Below are 18,783 nucleotides of genomic sequence, written 5' to 3' on the forward strand. Positions count from 1 at the left end.
TGTAGCAACTTTGTCGCCATCCGTAGATCGTTACGTTGAAAACTTTTTAAAAAAGGTACGAGAATCCGTTTGTCTCTTATCATGAAGACTTTGTTGTTGTTGTTGTTGTTGTTGCCTGGAAACCAGATGCTGTTCTGTGTTAACATTTCACCCCTTGTAGTCCTGGGCATTGTTTGGCATTGACAAAGAGTGGAAGGATGGCACGAACAGACTGGTACCCAGGCTATTCTTGTTTGGCTGTGATCAGTTGTTTTATTATGGTGATTTTAGTGAGAAAGCTGTTGTTAATTAGACTACACTGAGAGGCCTCCTCGACCACGCACACTATCACACACGCACACTATCACACACGCACACTATCACACACACACACTATCACACACACACACACTATCACACACACACACTATCACACATATACACACTATCACACACATACACACTATCACACACACACACACTATCACACACACACACTATCACACACATACACACTATCACACACATACACACTATCACACACATACACACTATCACACACACACACACTATCACACACACACTGATAAAATGTCAGGATAGACTGTGTTTAATTGGAATTATCTGCCAGTCAGTCACCCAAAGGTTCTGTTTATTTAGCAGGCTCAGGGGTAGTGTCCCAAATGGCACCCTATTTCCTTTGTAGTGCACTATTTTAAACCTGGGCCCTATAGGGTTCTGGTCAAAAGTAGTGCACTATTTTTAACCTGGGCCCTATAGGGTTCTGGTCAAAAGTAGTGCACTATTTTTAACCTGGGCCCTATAGGGTTCTGGTCAAAAGTAGTGCACTAATATAGGGAATAGGGTGACATTTGGACGCATACTAGATCTAGACAGAGGGCACCATATTGAATAGTGTAAAATATCTCCTACTCTCTGTACTGAGGGTATCTTAAGAGGCAGTAAATCCCCTGTGTACTTGTAGGAAACCATCTGTCCCTCTTATTCTCCGTCCCCAATAACCACACTAGCATACTATCTAGTATGCACGGGCTGAATTGCTTCATACTAAGTAGTATGCAATAGTGGATACTTTGGGACATGAGCTAATGAGTCTAGTCTTGGGAAAGGAAGATGCCAAATTAAGTGCCAAATGCAACGCTATCATCACTTCTACTCCCTCTGAGATTTCAACCAATGGGAGAATGTCCTGATGACCGGGGGTTTGTGAATAAGCCAATAGGAAGCATGGCTGGTGATATTAGTGTGGGTGGGGGTGTAGTCGATTAGAAGGCCTCTTTCTACGTGTAGTTATGTTATTGTTTATATTCATATCTGGGGTTTAGTTTTGTATCATGTGGAAATAGTTCAAAAATTGATGTTTTTTTAATATGAATATAATGCTGTAAACTGCATACCTGAATTAAGAAGAGTTTTCTCTTTCACGACAATACAATAAAGAGTGAACAAAAACATTACAGCCGTCTGCGTTGTATCTTTTAGGTCGTGGGACATTTCTTAGCACATACAATGATAGCCTTTCTAATTGATACATTAATTTCATGTCAAGGTACATGTTAAATAAGTAATGTATCTAACTTGGCACAATTCAAACATTTTATTGATTCAGTTCAAAAAATCTTCCTGAGACTTTATTTTCGTATTTTCCACACCTCAGTACTCCACTATCCCAGAATGCCATGTTGTAACGCCCATCTACATCCGGTCTGGAACAATACGGCGAAAACAGCTCCGAGGCAAGATGGCGCAAGGTAAACAGAAGTTCAAAGCGCAGCCCGGTGGAACCAAGAAACCTCAAAAAAACAAAGGTCCCAGAAAAGGAGGTACGTACAGAGTGATATGGTTGATGTCTTGTATTCTAGCGATTTCGCCTGGACTTCGTATATATACTCAAAAAGTATTTGCAACGTGTTGCGGCGGACATGCTGGCTCAAACACGGTTCAGTGAGGAGACAGTTTCTATTGAAAAACTGCGTGGGAACTAGACTGTCAAGGGTGCGGGCGCCCCCTCAAATGGAACTCATCATAGCACAATCATTTGAATTGCGTCGCGTACCATTGCATGTGCATAACAAGACACATTCGAGAGTCGTCCCAATGTTTAGGCCTACTTACTGGCCCTGCTGACAACTTGTGAAGGAGAACTGTAGGGCAGCTTAGCTATTTATAGGGAGATTTGTAATGGCATTATCAGTCACACAACGATTACACAGTGCCTGGCCTTCCATTCCCCTGCCAGCTAGCTAACCTTGATTCCCTTGTGGGCTGCTCCAAATGGAAACTTTGCTTAAAACTTCTACAGTACTTGTTACGAATCTGTTTGGCTTAAGGGTACAATCTGCAATTGCTACATACATTGCTTCACTTTTAAAGTAAGGTTATAGCCATTGATTCTCGAAGAATCTAACTTTTATAAATGCCTCATGATGATGCATAGTTCAACCCATCAGAACCATCCCTCAACGATTTACCAAAACAGAGGCGGGGTGTTGGCTTTGTTATTGTTGGCCCCTTTAACCACGGTGTGTTTTCTGTAAGGGGGTCAATAAATATCTACACTGAGGTTTTATTGTTGGTTACAAATCTCACCCCTCACTTGTTGCTGCTGTTTCACAGGGAGGACGATCGCACCGAAGAAGGTTAAAGTGGTACAGCAACAGCAGTTGAAGAAGGTGAGACAGCAGCTATAGGACAGCAGCTATAGATAGGACAGCAGCTATAGATAGGACAGCCCATACTGTCCATTACGGAATAATGGGAGAGTTTAAAATCTACCTGTTCAGACTGGGGGCTACCACTTGTATACAGGCTGGGGGCTACCACTTGTATACAGGCTGGGGGCTACCACTTGTATACAGGCTGGGGGCTACCACTTGTATACAGGCTGGGGGCTACCACTTGTATACAGGCTGGGGGCTACCACTTGTATACAGGCTGGGGGCTACCACTACTTGTATACAGGCTGGGGGCTACACCACTTGTATACAGGCTGGGGGCTACACCACTTGTATACAGGCTGGGGGCTACACCACTTGTATACAGGCTGGGGGCTACACCACTTGTATACAGGCTGGGGGCTACACCACTTGTATACAGGCTGGGGGCTACACCACTTGTATACAGGCTGGGGGCTACACCACTTGTATACAGGCTGGGGGCTACACCACTTGTATACAGGCTGGGGGCTACACCACTTGTATACAGGCTGGGGGCTACACCACTTGTATACAGGCTGGGGGCTACACCACTTGTATACAGGCTGGGGGCTACACCACTTGTATACAGGCTGGGGGCTACACCACTTGTATAAAGGCTGGGGGCTACCACTTGTATAAAGGCTGGGGGCTACCACTTGTATACGGGCTGGGGGCTACCACTTGTATACGGGCTGGGGGCTGTCTGTCTGTGGGACATACCATCTGAGAAGAATCCACTACGGTCTGTCTGTGGGACATACCATCTGAGGAGAATCCACTACGGTCTGTCTCTGTGGGACATACCATCTGAGGAGAATCCACTACGGTCTGTCTCTGTGGGACATACCTCCTGAGGAGAATCCACTACGGTCTGTCTGTGGGACATACCATCTGAGGAGAATCCACTACGGTCTGTCTCTGTGGGACATACCATCTGAGGAGAATCCACTACGGTCTGTCTCTGTGGGGCATACCATCTGAGGAGAATCCACTGCGGTCTGTCTCTGTGGGACATACCATCTGAGGAGAATCCACTACGGTCTGTCTCTGAGGGACATACCATCTGAGGCAACATGCACTGGGATACAGTCATCACTGTCTACAGATGGGATCCTCTCAGAGAACCTGGACCCAGACAGGACCCAGACAGGACCCTGACAGGACCCAGAAATTGTCCATCTTATAACGCGTGCAACTCATCTGAAAAAGTAGGGATGAGTTGTACTTTGACGGACAAAAACGCAGATCAATGCAGATGTATGTATGTAGACATGTCCTGGATTGTCCCCCAATGAAATGTCCTGAGGTGAGGAATGCTTTTCTTTAGGCAATGATGTAAGTCGTATATAAATGAATCTATGTGGCTGCTCCCTAATCCCATGTCCCCTGCTGTTCCCCCCTCAGGGCCTGGAGGTGGCGATCAGGAACAAGATAGAGGAAGAGGTGACTCACCGAGCCAGTACGAAACTCCACAAGAGACTGAGTATTGTGAAGGGAGCGGAGGTGAAACCAACCCCCTCTAAAGGAAACAACCATCCCAACCACCCTGCACCCAGCACCTCCAAATAAACACACTCAGTTATGTCTGTCTGTCTGCTCTGACTGCTTTCGCTGTGCTAGATAGAAGTTAAAATATGTCTCCCAGATGGCACCCTATTCCCTATATAGTGTTATACTTTTTTGAACAGGGGCCCATAGGGCTCTGTCTAAAGTAGTGCACTGTGTAGTGAGTAGGGCGGCATTTGGAACGAACACTGCTGCTAGGCTGTATGGACGGACGTCACAGCCGAGGAGTGTAATATCCACGTCTCCAGTAGATGGTGCTGTAGTAGTCCGTTTTGGTGAGTTTTACTGGTAGACGTGGCTGCTTGCTATCGCCTCGAGGAGACAAGGAAAGGTAGACGAGGAACGTGAGGATGCCAACAGAGGAATATTGAGATGCACCCTAGATAGTCAACGGTCGACATTTGGGATCTCTGTCGTGTGTTTTGAAGGGGCCATCGAGTATTGAGTTGTGTGTGATTCTTGTCTTCAGAACTGAGACGCACGTTTCTCCCATATACTGTATTCCAATGCAAAGGACGCGAATAAAAAAACTGTGGACATTTTGTAACGCAACAGAGTTATTTTGTCTTGTATGGGTGTGTGTAGACCTATCCAGACCTGTGTAGACCTATCCAGACCTGTGTAGACCTAGCCAGACCTGTGTAGTCCTATCCAGACCTGTGTGTGTAGTCCTATCCAGACCTGTGTATGGGTGTGTGTAGTCCTATCCAGACCTGTGTAGTCCTATCCAGACCTGTGTGTGTAGTCCTATCCAGACCTGTGTAGTCCTATCCAGACCTGTGTGTGTAGTCCTATCCAGATCTGTGTATGGGTGTGTGTAGTCCTATCCAGACCTGTGTATGGGTGTGTGTAGTCCTATCCAGACCTGTGGGGGCGTCAGGTGTTTTGTGTTCATACACTTTCCTCTTTACCTCAGAGCTGCTGTTTAGTGCAGGTCTCACTTTCCCCTCCTCCCACACTATGTTTACACTCCCATGATGCTTTGCTCTGTGTGGAATTCCACCAGGTGTGTATTTACCTCAGTCAAGCACATGATCAGGTAACGCCTTGCTTTTTCAACTGTGTTTTTGCTGGTTTTATTGGACAGATAGAGAAGATCAGAGGAGTTCAGCCCTAACCTCACCAGAACATAAAGTCGACAGGTTTCTGAAAGTTATGGGACATGGACAGCCCCAACCTCACCAGAACATAAAGTCGACAGGTTTCTGAAAGTTATGGGACATGGACAGCCCCAACCTCACCAGAACATAAAGTCGATAGGTTTCTGAAAGTTATGGGACATGGACAGCCCCAACCTCACCAGAACATAAAGTCGACAGGTTTCTCGTTACAGATACATTTCACTCTAGTTCAGCATGCGATCCAATGAACTCTGCACATACATGTAATCCTGGGCACATACATGTAATCCTGGGCACATACATGTAATCCTGGGCACATACATGTAATCCTGGTGCACATACATGTAATCCTGGACACATACATGTAATCCTGGTGCACATACATGTAATCCTGGTGCACATACATGTAATCCTGGTGCACATACATGTAATCCTGGGCACATACATGTAATCCTGGTGCACATACATGTAATCCTGGTGCACATACATGTAATCCTGGGCACATACATGTAATCCTGGTGCACATACATGTAATCCTGGTGCACATACATGTAATCCTGGACACGTACATGTAATCCTGGTGCACATACATGTAATCCTGGGCACATACATGTAATCCTGGTGCACATACATGTAATCCTGAGCACATACATGTAATCCTGGACACATACATGTAATCCTGGACACATACATGTAATCCTGGGCACATACACGTTTCTAATACTAATACAGTTATAACTCCCTCTACAGAAGAGCATCTAGTAAGACGAGTTACTCAGTGAAATGTTAGATACTACTGCACTGTTGAAGCGAGGAACACAAGCATTTCCCTACACCCGCAATACCATCTGATAAATATGTATATGTGACCAATACCATCTGATAAATATGGACCAATAACATCTGTTAAATATGTGTATGTGACCAATACCATCTGATAAATATGTATATGTGACCAATAACATCTGCTAACCATGTGTATGGACCAATAACATCTGATAAATATGGACCAATAACATCTGTTAAATATGGACCAATAACATCTGTTAAATATGGACCAATAACATCTGATAAATATGGACCAATAACATCTGATAAATATGGACCAATAACATCTGATAAATATGTGTATGGACCAATAACATCTGTTAAATATGGACCAATAACATCTGTTAAATATGGACCAATAACATTGATAAATATGGACCAATAACATATGTGTATGGACCAATTTGATTTGACTAGAATACTCAGGATCTCAGTTCCTGTCAAAACACTTGATTAAGAACTACATGGACATATACCATAGTTATACCATATTTATGATAAACACAAACATCTTACAAGTCACATATGAGTGTCTACTAAGACTTGAGTATAAATATAAATGATATAAATTCTAATGTTATAAAACACAGCTTGTTATTATGTTGTTGTGTGGTCCTCCGGGGCAGCAGGTGGCGCTGTGGAATATCTAAGGAACCCTAAGGGCCTCCAGGCAGTGTGGGGAGCGCAGGAAGCGAGGATAAGAGTCTTTGGCCATCAGGTGGTAGACGTGTTGTTGGGCCTCGTGGAATGTGTCGCCTGCAGGCTCTTCCATCACTCGCAGTAGAGCCTCCCTGGTCTCAGCATCCAGGTTCACCTGGCAACAACACACACAATGTTCAGACAACGCCTGTACAACGTTCACTAGTATCCTGTCCAGGGGGTGTCCTTTACATCGAGCTTCCTTATGCTACAGAAATATGAGAAATGGGGGGCTCTCGCCCCTATGGACTGTTCTGGCTCAGAAAAGGCTTACTTACTTCTACAACATTCACACAACATCTATACAACGTCTGTAAAATATATATACAACATTTAGACAACAACACTCCACCTACCTCCTGTGGTGAACCAGGGTTGATGTATTGGCCGTACATAGACTGGGCCTTGGCCCCCTGCTGCCATGGGGGGGTAACCCTGTACTCCTCACAGGCCAACCAGAACTGCAGGTTCTCCTCACTGAACTCAGACTGCAGGAACCAGAGGAAAGCTTTCTGGCCAACTGGGAGGAGGGGGGGGCATTTCAACAAGTCAAACTATACATTGCCACGGAAACGTATCAGTGTAATTAGAGAAGAGAAGGAGGGAGAGAAAGGGAGAAAGCGAAAAAGAGATAGGGAGGGAGAGAAGAGAGAGAGATAGAATAGAGAGAGAGAGGCAGAGCAGAGGTCAGGATCAGAGCTCCTGCATTTTTCAGCATTTTCTTTAAAAAAGATAGGTTAGGAGTTAGATAAACTTGGATTTTTTGTCAGGAACACATACTGGATTCTACCCTCTTCAACATAACCCCTACTTCAAATCAAAACTTAAAACCTACAACCTCATTTTGGACGGAATTACGGAATCACCTGGAAAGTTCACAACAACCAAGGATTTTTTACCCTATACAGCAAATTCTCTGGAAAACAACAGAAACCTGAAAACACCATCCAACCTGGAACTGAGTGAGTAATGTTTAGTCTGAAACAATATTTTATTTCCAAAAGCCAAGAAGAAAAATACACAACATTACTTTATAAGGACTGAATTCTAACATAATTCTGCCAAGCTTGATACAGCTTCAACTAGCACTGACGTGTCAAGTGAGAGGTGTCAAAGCTCATTAGCCCAACAATGGCAGGAGAGTCACACAGTCTACCCCAACCAAATGGAGAGGCCTTAGAAGCTCCCTCCCGCTGTTCAGAGGTAATTAAAATACAGTACCCTTTGCATGTAAAGAATGATAAGGCAAGAAAAGACCACAAGAAGAAGCTCCTTATGGGAAATCAAGAGACACTTTTTGCTGACTATTACAAAAATGGGAACATCAGCAACCTCATCTTCCACACAAACCATCCCCTGGCATGGCACAGTGCTATATTAGCACACTACCCCTTTGTTACGAGAGGGGGGATTAACGAGGGGTGGAAACTCAGAATACTTGATAACGAGGACTCTGAGTTAAGTAATATAAATATCTATAAATCCGGATCAGTAATGGTACAGAATAACCACAAACAGTTTCAGCTGGACTTTCACCTAATCAAAGAATTAGCCCAGCAGGAGAAGCTCTGCCTTGATAATGATACCCCCACACAGAGCGGGTCAGACCAGACCTCTTCATTATGTAACCCCACAGATGAGCAACCCCCAGTGGAGAGTCAACCTCCCAGCACAGATTACCACTCCCTCATTGAAATGAAGGACAAATTCACCCAGCTGGAGGTAAGACAGGTGGAGCTGGAACAGCAGGTGATTACACTTCAGTCAGCGCAGACCCAGACAACAGTCCAGCACAACAACAGCCCCTTAACCAGACCCGGAGAGCTGGAGGTGGACAGAGACATATCTGCACTTTGGACAGTGGTGAGACAAATACAACAGGAGAAAGAGGAGCAGAACAGAGCACTAGAGGAGAGTATCAGACTGCTGGTGGAGGAGAGGTTGAGGGGGATGGAGGAGAAGTTGATGGGGACGGCGTGTGACAGAGAACAACCCACTAGAGAGGTGGCCACCCCCACAGAGAAGCCAGCAGAACAGCCCACTTCAGCACCCAACAAAAGTCTCGACACCACAGCAGAACAGTCCACACCAGACCCTGAACATAGAGTCGACACCACAGCAGAACAGTCCACACCAGACCCTGACCATAGAGTCGAAATCACAGCAGAACAGACAAATGAAGAACCCCAAGCCCAGAGGCTCTCACCCCCTCTGAGCACCCCCCCTGTCAGCCACCCTGATAGCCCTTTTGACAACCCCCCCACACCCACTGAGGACAAACACAAGACACAGATTGTACTACTTATGGACTCAAATGGGAAATATATAGAAGAAAAAAAACTTTTTCCCAAACACAGTGTGTCTAAACTCTGGTGTCCAAACACCCAGCGTGCCCTCGACCTTCTGTCTGAGGCCAAACTAGGCTCACCCAGCCACATAATAATACACACAGGCACAAACGACCTGAGAGCACTGCAGGAAAGAGTGGCCACAGCACTGAAGAGAGTGATTGAAAAGGCTTCTTCTACTTTCCCCAACGCACAAGTGGTTATCTCCACCCTGCTACCACGAAAAGACTTCCACCCTGCCACAATACAGCGGGTAAATGCAAGTATTTCCCGTGACTGTGCCTCAAAACCAAACGTTTTCCTGGCCCACCACTCCACCCTGGACTTGAACAGCCTCTATGACCAGGTCCACCTCTACAAGGCAGCAGTGCCCACCTTTGCCCGAACTCTAAAGGACATCGCTCTCAAACGTATCCCCAACACTTCACACAGGAGCAACAGATCAATAGACACCCCATCCAGACCAGCGAGACACCCTCCCAGATCTGCAGGACCCCCCCCTGGACCTACACATAGAGGACCCACGCCAAGAGGAATTACATCCAGACCACAGTACACCCAGACACATCCACACCCCCACCCCAACCAATCAACACCCCCCCACGTCAACCATGCCCACACCCCATTTAGGCCCACCCAGGTCAGACCTATGCCACTCCTGCCCACCCCATGCACCCCACCCCCGCAAAGAGGGCCTCAACATGGAAGCCACACATACGCCCAGGTAGTGAGCGGGCAAACAGTCCCAACCCCCACTCTCACACTCGCCGAAGCCAATGGCATGTACCAGATGCTCAGCAGGCTCTGCTCACACTTACTGGCCTGAGGCCAAACCACGACCAACAACATTGGACACTCTATGGAACAAAAAGCCTTCACTATATTATCATGGAATATCCAAGGCCTGAGGTCATCTGCCTTTGGCCTAAAGAGCAGAAACCCGGACTTCACCAAAGAAATCGGTAATACAGACATTGTCATCCTGCAAGAAACCTGGTATAGAGGAGACGGACCCACTGGTTGCCCTCTAGGTTACAGAGAGCTGGTAGTCCCATCCACCAAACTACCAGGTGTGAAACAGGGAAGGGACTCAGGGGGTATGCTAATTTGGTATAGAGCAGACCTAACTCACTCCATTAAATTAATCAAAACAGGAACATTTTACATTTGGCTAGAAATTCAAAAAGAAATTATCCTAACAGAGAAAAATGTCCTCCTGTGTGCTACCTATATCCCCCCACTAGAATCCCCATATTTTAATGAAGACAGCTTCTCCATCCTGGAGGGGGAAATCAATCATTTCCAGGCCCAGGGACATGTACTAGTCTGTGGCGACCTAAATGCCAGAACCGGACAAGAACCTGACACCCTAAGCACACAGGGGGACAAACACCTGCCTGGAGGTGACAGCATTCCCTCCCACATATGCCCCCCTAGGCACAACTATGACAACATAACCAACAAAAACGGGTCACAACTCCTGCAGCTCTGTCGCACGCTGGGTATGTACATAGTCAACGGTAGGCTTCGAGGGGACTCCTATGGTAGGTACACCTATAGCTCATCTCTTGGCAGTAGTACTGTAGACTACTTTATCACCGACCTCAACCCAGAGTCTCTCAGAGCGTTCACAGTCAGCCCACTGACACCCCTATCAGACCACAGCAAAATCACAGTCTACTTAAACAGAGCAATAATCAATCATGAGGCATCAAAGCCAAAGGAACTGAGTAACATTAAGAAATGCTATAGATGGAAGGAATGCAGTTTGGAAACCTACCAAAAAACAATTAGGCAACAACAAATTCAATCCCTTTTAGACAATTTCCTGGGTAAAACGTTCCGCTGTAATAGTGAAGGTGTAAACTTGGCAGTAGAAAATCTTAACAGTATATTTGACCTCTCAGCTTCCCTATCAAATCTAAAAATCTCAAATAGAAAACCGAAGAAAATTAACAATAATGACAAATGGTTTGATGAAGAATGCAAAAATCTAAGAAAGAAATTGAGAAACCTGTCCAACCAAAAACATAGAGACCCGGAAAACCTGAGTCTACGCCTTCACTATGGTGAATCACTAAAACAATACAGAAATACACTACGGAAAAAGAAGGAACAGCATGTCAGAAATCAGCTCAATGCAATTGAAGAATCCATAGACTCTAACCACTTCTGGGAAAATTGGAAAACACTAAACAAACAACAACAAGAAGAATTATCTATCCAAAATGGAGATGTATGGGTAAACCACTTCTCCAATCTTTTTGGCTCTATAACAAAGAATAAAGAGCAAAAACATATACATGATCAAATACAGATCTTAGAATCATCTATTAAAGACTACCAGAACCCACTGGATTATCCAATTACATTGAATGAGTTACAGGACAAAATAAAAACCCTCCAACCCAAAAAGGCCTGTGGTGTTGATGGTATCCTCAATGAAATGATCAAATATACAGACAACAAATTCCAATTGGCTATACTAAAACTCTTTAACATCATACTTAGCTCTGGCATCTTCCCCAATATTTGGAACCAAGGACTGATCACCCCAATCCACAAAAGTGGAGACAAATTTGACCCCAATAACTACCGTGGAATATGTGTCAACAGTAACCTTGGGAAAATCCTCTGCATTATTATTAACAGCAGACTCGTACATTTCCTCAATGAAAACAATGTACTGAGCAAATGTCAAATTGGCTTTTTACCAAATTACCGTACAACAGACCATGTATTCACCCTGCACACCCTAATTGACAACCAAACAAACCAAAACAAAGGCAAAGTCTTCTCATGCTTTGTTGATTTCAAAAAAGCCTTCGACTCAATCTGGCATGAGGGTCTGCTATACAAACTGATGGAAAGTGGTGTTGGGGGTAAAACATACGACATTATAAAATCCATGTACACAAACAACAAGTGTGCGGTTAAAATTGGCAAAAAACACACACATTTCTTCACACAGGGTCGTGGGGTTAGACAGGGATGCAGTTTAAGCCCCACCCTCTTCAACATATATATCAACGAATTGGCGCGGGCACTAGAAAAGTCTGCAGCACCCGGCCTCCCCCTGCTAGAATCCGAAGTCAAATGTCTGCTGTTTGCCGATGATCTGGTGCTTCTGTCACCAACCAAGGAGGGCCTACAGCAGCACCTAGATCTTATGCACAGATTCTGTCAGACCTGGGCCCTGACAGTAAATCTCAGTAAGACCAAAATAATGGTGTTCCAAAAAAGGTCCAGTCACCAGGACCACAAATACAAATTCAATCTAGACACTGTTGCCCTAGAGCACACAAAAAACTATACATACCTTGGCCTAAACATCAGCGCCACAGGTAACTTCCACAAAGCTGTGAACGATCTGAGAGACAAGGCAAGAAGGGCATTCTATGCCATCAAAAGAAACATAAATTTCAACATACCAATTAGGATTTGGCTAAAAATACTTGAATCAGTCATAGAGCCCATTGCCCTTTATGGTTGTGAGGTCTGGGGTCCGCTCACCAACCAAGACTTCACAAAATGGGACAAACACCAAATTGAGACTCTGCACGCAGAATTCTGCAAAAATATCCTCCGTGTACAACGTAGAACACCAAATAATGCATGCAGAGCAGAATTAGGCCGATACCCACTAATTATCAAAATCCAGAAAAGAGCCGTTAAATTCTACAACCACCTAAAAGGAAGTGATTCACAAACCTTCCATAACAAAGCCATCACCTACAGAGAGATGAACCTGGAGAAGAGTCCCCTAAGCAAGCTGGTCCTGGGGCTCTGTTCACAAACACAAACACACCCTACAGAGCCCCAGGACAACAGCACAATTAGACCCAACCAAATCATGAGAAAACAAAAAGATAATTACTTGACACATTGGAAAGAATTAACAAAAAAACAGAGCAAACTAGAATGCTATTTGGCCCTAAACAGAGAGTACACAGCGGCAGAATACCTGACCACTGTGACTGACCCAAAATTAAGGAAAGCTTTGACTATGTACAGACTCAGTGAGCATAGCCTTGCTATTGAGAAAGGCCGCCGTAGGCAGACATGGCTCTCAAGAGAAGACAGGCTATGTGCTCACTGCCCACAAAATGAGGTGGAAACTGAGCTGCACTTCCTAACCTCCTGCCCAATGTATGACCATATTAGAGAGACATATTTCCCTCAGATTACACAGATCCACAAAGAATTCGAAAACAAATCCAAATTTGAAAAACTCCCATATCTACTGGGTGAAATTCCACAGTGTGCCATCACAGCAGCAAGATTTGTGACCTGTTGCCACGAGAAAAGGGCAACCAGTGAAGAACACACACCATTGTAAATACAACCCATATTTATGCTTATTTATTTTATCTTGTGTCCTTTAACCATTTGTACATTGTTAAAACACTGTATATATATATATAATATGACATTTGTAATGTCTTTACTGTTTTGAAACCTCTGTATGTGTAATGTTTACTGTTAATTTTTGTTGTTTTTCACTTTATATTTTCACTTTGTATGTTGTCTACCTCACTTGCTTTGGCAATGTTAACACATGTTTCCCATGCCAATAAAGCCCTTGAATTGAATTGAATTGAGAAAGAGATGAGAGCGGGAGAGAAAAGGAAGAGCGATAGAAGAGAGGAAAAGAGAAGAGCGATAGAAGAGAGAGGGGGACAAACAAGACAGAGAGAGAGAAGAGATGGACTAGATCTTACTCTTGCTGTTGAGTAGAGACTCCAGATCCTGAAGAGTCCTGTCCTCATGGACCCTTTAGAAGAGTCATGAGGTTATGGAGAGAAAGAGATTAGGGAGAAGCTCTGATGTCAGTTAAACAACCCACAGTTCCTGACGTAACTCAAGACTGCAGTAGCTCACTGGTGTAGAATGGTGGACAGACAGACAGACAGACAGACAGATAGACAGACAGACAGACAGACAGACAGACAGACAGACAGATAGACAGATAGACAGACAGACAGACAGACAGACAGACAGACAGACAGACAGACAGACAGACAGACAGACAGATAGACAGATAGACAGATAGATAGATAGACAGATAGACAGATAGACAGATAGACAGATAGACAGACAGACAGACAGACAGACAGACAGACAGACAGACAGACAGACAGATAGATAGACAGATAGACAGATAGATAGATAGACAGATAGACAGATAGACAGATAGACAGATAGACAGACAGACAGACAGACAGACAGACAGACAGACAGACAGATAGACAGATAGACAGATAGATAGATAAATAGGTTACCTGTGTTTGTGATGTGTCCACTCCTGTTTGTCAGCCAGGTGACTCAACTTCACCCGCATCCCCTTTGCTCTGGAACACACACACACATTTAGTTTGTGCTCTATATCTAAAAATCGAATCACATCAACCTCCTGCTTCGACAATCACATCAACCTTCTCCTTCAACAATCACATCAACCTTCTCCTTCAACAATCACATTAACCTTCTCCTTCAACAATCACATCAACCTCCTGCTTCGACAATCACATCAACCTTCTCCTTCGACAATCACATCAACCTTCACCTTCGACAATCACATCAACCTTCTCCTTCAACAATCACATCAACCTTCTCCTTCAACAATCACATCAACCTCCTGCTTCGACAATCACATCAACCTTCTCCTTCAACAATCACATCAACCTTCTCCTTCAACAATCACATCAACCTTCTCCTTCAACAAAACACATCAACCTTCACCTTCAACAATCACATTAACCTTCAACAATCACATCAACCTTCAACAATCACATCAACCCTCTCCTTCAACAATCACATCAACCTTCACCTTCAACAATCACATTAACCTTCAACAATCACATCAACCTTCAACAATCACATCAACCTTCTCCTTCAACAATCACATCAACAATACTACTTCAGCAAAACACACTGATCTCTCTTTAGAAACTATGATGCATCCTCACACACTACACAATACATACTACACACTACACAATACATACTACACAATACATACTACACACTACACAATACATACTACACAATACATACTACACAATACATACTACACAATACATACTACACACCACATACTACACAATACATACTACACACCACATACTACACAATACATACTACACACTACACAATACATACTACACACTACATACTACACACTACATACTACACACCACATACTACACAATACATACTACACAATACATACTACACAATACATACTACACAATACATACTACACACCACATACTACACAATACATACTACACACTACACAATACATACTACACACTACATACTACACACTACATACTACACACCACATACTACACAATACATACTACACACCACATACTACACAATACATACTACACACTACATACTACACAATACATACTACACACTACATACTACACAATACATACTACACACCACATACTACACAATACATACTACACAATACATACTACACAATACATACTACACACCACATACTACACAATACATACTACACACTACATACTACACACCACATACTACACAATACATACTACACAATACACAATACATACTACACAATACATACTACATACTACACAATACATACTACACACCACATACTACACAATACATACTACACACTACATACTACACAATACATACTACACACTACATACTACACAATACATACTACACACCACATACTACATACTACACACTACACACTACATACTACACACTACATACTACACACTACATACTACACAATACATACTACACACCACATACTACACAATACATACTACACACTACACACTACATACTACACACTACATACTACACAATACATACTACACACTACATACTACACACTACATACTACACACTACATACTACACACTACATACTACACAATACATACTACACACTACATACTACACACTACATACTACACACTACATACTACACAATACATACTACATACTACATACTACATACCAGGGGAGGACGGCTCATAAATGGACTGGCATCCAACCATGTGTTTGATGTATTTGATACCATTCCACTCATTCTGCTCCAGTCTTTACCATGAGCCCTGGCCTCCCCAGTTATGGTGCCACCAACCTCCTGTGCTACACATTTCATACTACACACTACACACTACATATAGTACTATATACTACACACTACACACTACATACAGTACTATATACTACACACTACACACTACATACAGTACTATATACTACACACTACACACTACATACAGTACTATATACTACACACTACACACTACATACAGTACTATGTACTACACACTACATACAGTACTATATACTACACACTACACACTACATACAGTAGTACATACTACATACTACACACTACATACAGTACTACATACTACACACTACATACAGTACTACATACTACATACTACACACTACATACAGTACGATATACTACACACTACACACTGCATACAGTACTATATACTACACACTACACACTACATACAGTACTATATACTACACACTACACACTACATACAGTACTATATACTACACACTACACACTACATACAGTACTATATACTACACACTACACACTACATACAGTACTATATACTACACACTACACACTACATACAGTAGTACATACTACATACTACACACTACATACAGTACTACATACTACATACTACACACTACATACAGTACTACACACTACACACTACATACAGTACGATATACTACACACTACACACTACATACAGTAGTACATACTACATACTACACACTACATACATTACTACATACTACACACTACATACAGTACTACACACTACACACTACATACAGTACGATATACTACACACTACACACTGCATACAGTACTATATACTACATACTACACACTACATACAGTACGACCTACTTCCATACTCACTTCTCCAAGCACGACGAGGGAAGGGAGGACAGTCCTTTACACATTTCATGCTACACACTACACACAGTACTACACACTACACATTACATACAGTACTACACACTACACACTACATACAGTACTACATACTTCCATACTCACTTCTCCAAGCACGACGAGGGAAGGGAGGACAGTCCTTTACACATTTCATGCTACACACTACACACAGTACTACACACTACACATTACATACAGTACTACACACTACACACTACATACAGTACTACACACTACACACTACATACAGTACTACATACTACACACTACATACAGTACTACATACTTCCATACTCACTTCTCCAAGCACGACGAGGGAAGGGAGGACAGTCCTTTACACATTTTAGCACGTGGGAAGGAAATTAATGAAACAAACAAAAAATGTGAAACCAGCTGTTGTATTCTGATGTGTGCTCCTTCCTGTCCTGTTCTGTGCTCCTTCCTGTTCTGTGTCTGTGCACAAACTAACCCCCTACAGTGTATCAGCCCCTTTAATATACCTGCTTATCACACATGTTAATCAACCACACATCTGAGAACAGAATGAGGGAGGAGGATGGACGGATGGATGGATGGGGGTGAGATGGATGGACGGATGGATGGATGGGGGAGAGATGGAGGGTAATGTAAGACAGGAGGTGTACGTGTGCTCCGACAACACCTGATCGTTAATGCACCGGAACCGTTAACACCGGGAAAAGAAAGACGGGCCAGCACACACAATGAGGTAATCAGGAGACAGTGTGTGTGTGTGTCAGAGATCGAATGGCCAGTCTGTCAGCATGTGTGTTCTCACTTCTCAGCCAACCAGTCAGTGTGATGGGAAAAGTCCATTCACCAGAGAGAGGGGTGATGACAGACGAACAGGTGATACACTGGCCTCACCACTCCAACTATGGAAAGTGTGTGTGTGCGTGTGTGTGTGTGTGCGTGCGTGTGTGTGCATGTGTGTGTGTGTGTGCATGCGTGTGTGTGCATGTGTGTGTGTGTGTGCATGCGTGTGTGTGCATGTGTGTGTGTGTGTGCATGCGTGTGTGTGTGTGTGCATGCGTGCGGCTTGGTTTATGGGGAGATTTCCCACTTCCCCATGATGACAAAGGCTATTTTAAGTTTAGGGGTTCGGGTTAGAATTAGGGTAAGGGGTTAGTGGGGTAGGTTTAGGGTTTAGGGTTAGGTTTTGGGTTAGGGGTTAGGAGTTAGGTTTTGGGTTAGGGTTTAGGGTTTTGGGTTAGGGGTTAGTGGGGTAGGTTTAGGGTTTAGGGTTAGCTTTTGGGTTAGGGGTTAGGAGTTAGGTTTTGGGTTAGGGGGTAGGAGTTAGGTTTAGGGCTAGGTTTAGGGTTTTGGGTTAGGGGTTAGGAGTTAGGTTTAGGGTTTTGGGTTAGGGGTTAGGAGTTAGGAGTTAGGTTTAGGGTTAGGGGTTAGGAGTTAGGAGTTAGGGTTAGGGGTTAGGAGTTAGGAGTTAGGGTTAGGGGTTAGGGGTTAGGGGTTAGGGGTTAGGAGTTAGGTTTAGGAGTT

General features: G+C 43.7%; 2 protein-coding genes across 3 annotated transcripts; one reads left to right on the top strand and one right to left on the bottom strand.

Moving 5' to 3' along the window:
• The first annotated feature begins 1,663 nt into the window (after positions 1-1,663).
• Positions 1,664-4,804, top strand: c13h19orf53 (chromosome 13 C19orf53 homolog). Its single transcript, XM_036939891.2, has 3 exons — positions 1,664-1,823; positions 2,617-2,672; positions 4,101-4,804. Exons 1-3 carry the CDS (start codon positions 1,742-1,744, stop codon positions 4,263-4,265), a joined length of 303 nt encoding a protein of 100 aa, XP_036795786.1. The 5' UTR covers positions 1,664-1,741; the 3' UTR covers positions 4,266-4,804.
• Positions 4,805-5,313: 509 nt separating this feature from the next.
• LOC110495045 (regulator of G protein signaling 4) lies at positions 5,314-17,814 on the bottom strand. 2 transcript variants are annotated; one of them, XM_090195239.1, is made up of 5 exons: positions 17,567-17,814; positions 14,541-14,609; positions 13,980-14,032; positions 7,267-7,430; positions 5,314-7,025 (listed from the first exon to the last, which is right to left on the bottom strand). In XM_090195239.1, the coding sequence occupies exons 1-5, from the start codon at positions 17,608-17,610 to the stop codon at positions 6,858-6,860; spliced, it is 498 nt and encodes a 165-aa protein (XP_090051365.1). In that variant the 5' UTR covers positions 17,611-17,814; the 3' UTR covers positions 5,314-6,857. The 2 variants fall into 2 exon arrangements, with proteins under 2 accessions (XP_090051365.1, XP_090051366.1); XM_090195240.1 differs by lacking the exon at positions 17,567-17,814 and adding an exon at positions 17,233-17,355.
• Positions 17,815-18,783: the final 969 nt, after the last annotated feature.

Source organism: Oncorhynchus mykiss, chromosome 13 (assembly GCF_057628025.1).
Source record: "Oncorhynchus mykiss isolate SJ-2025 chromosome 13, ASM5762802v1, whole genome shotgun sequence".
Classification (NCBI taxonomy): Eukaryota; Metazoa; Chordata; class Actinopteri; order Salmoniformes; family Salmonidae; genus Oncorhynchus; species Oncorhynchus mykiss.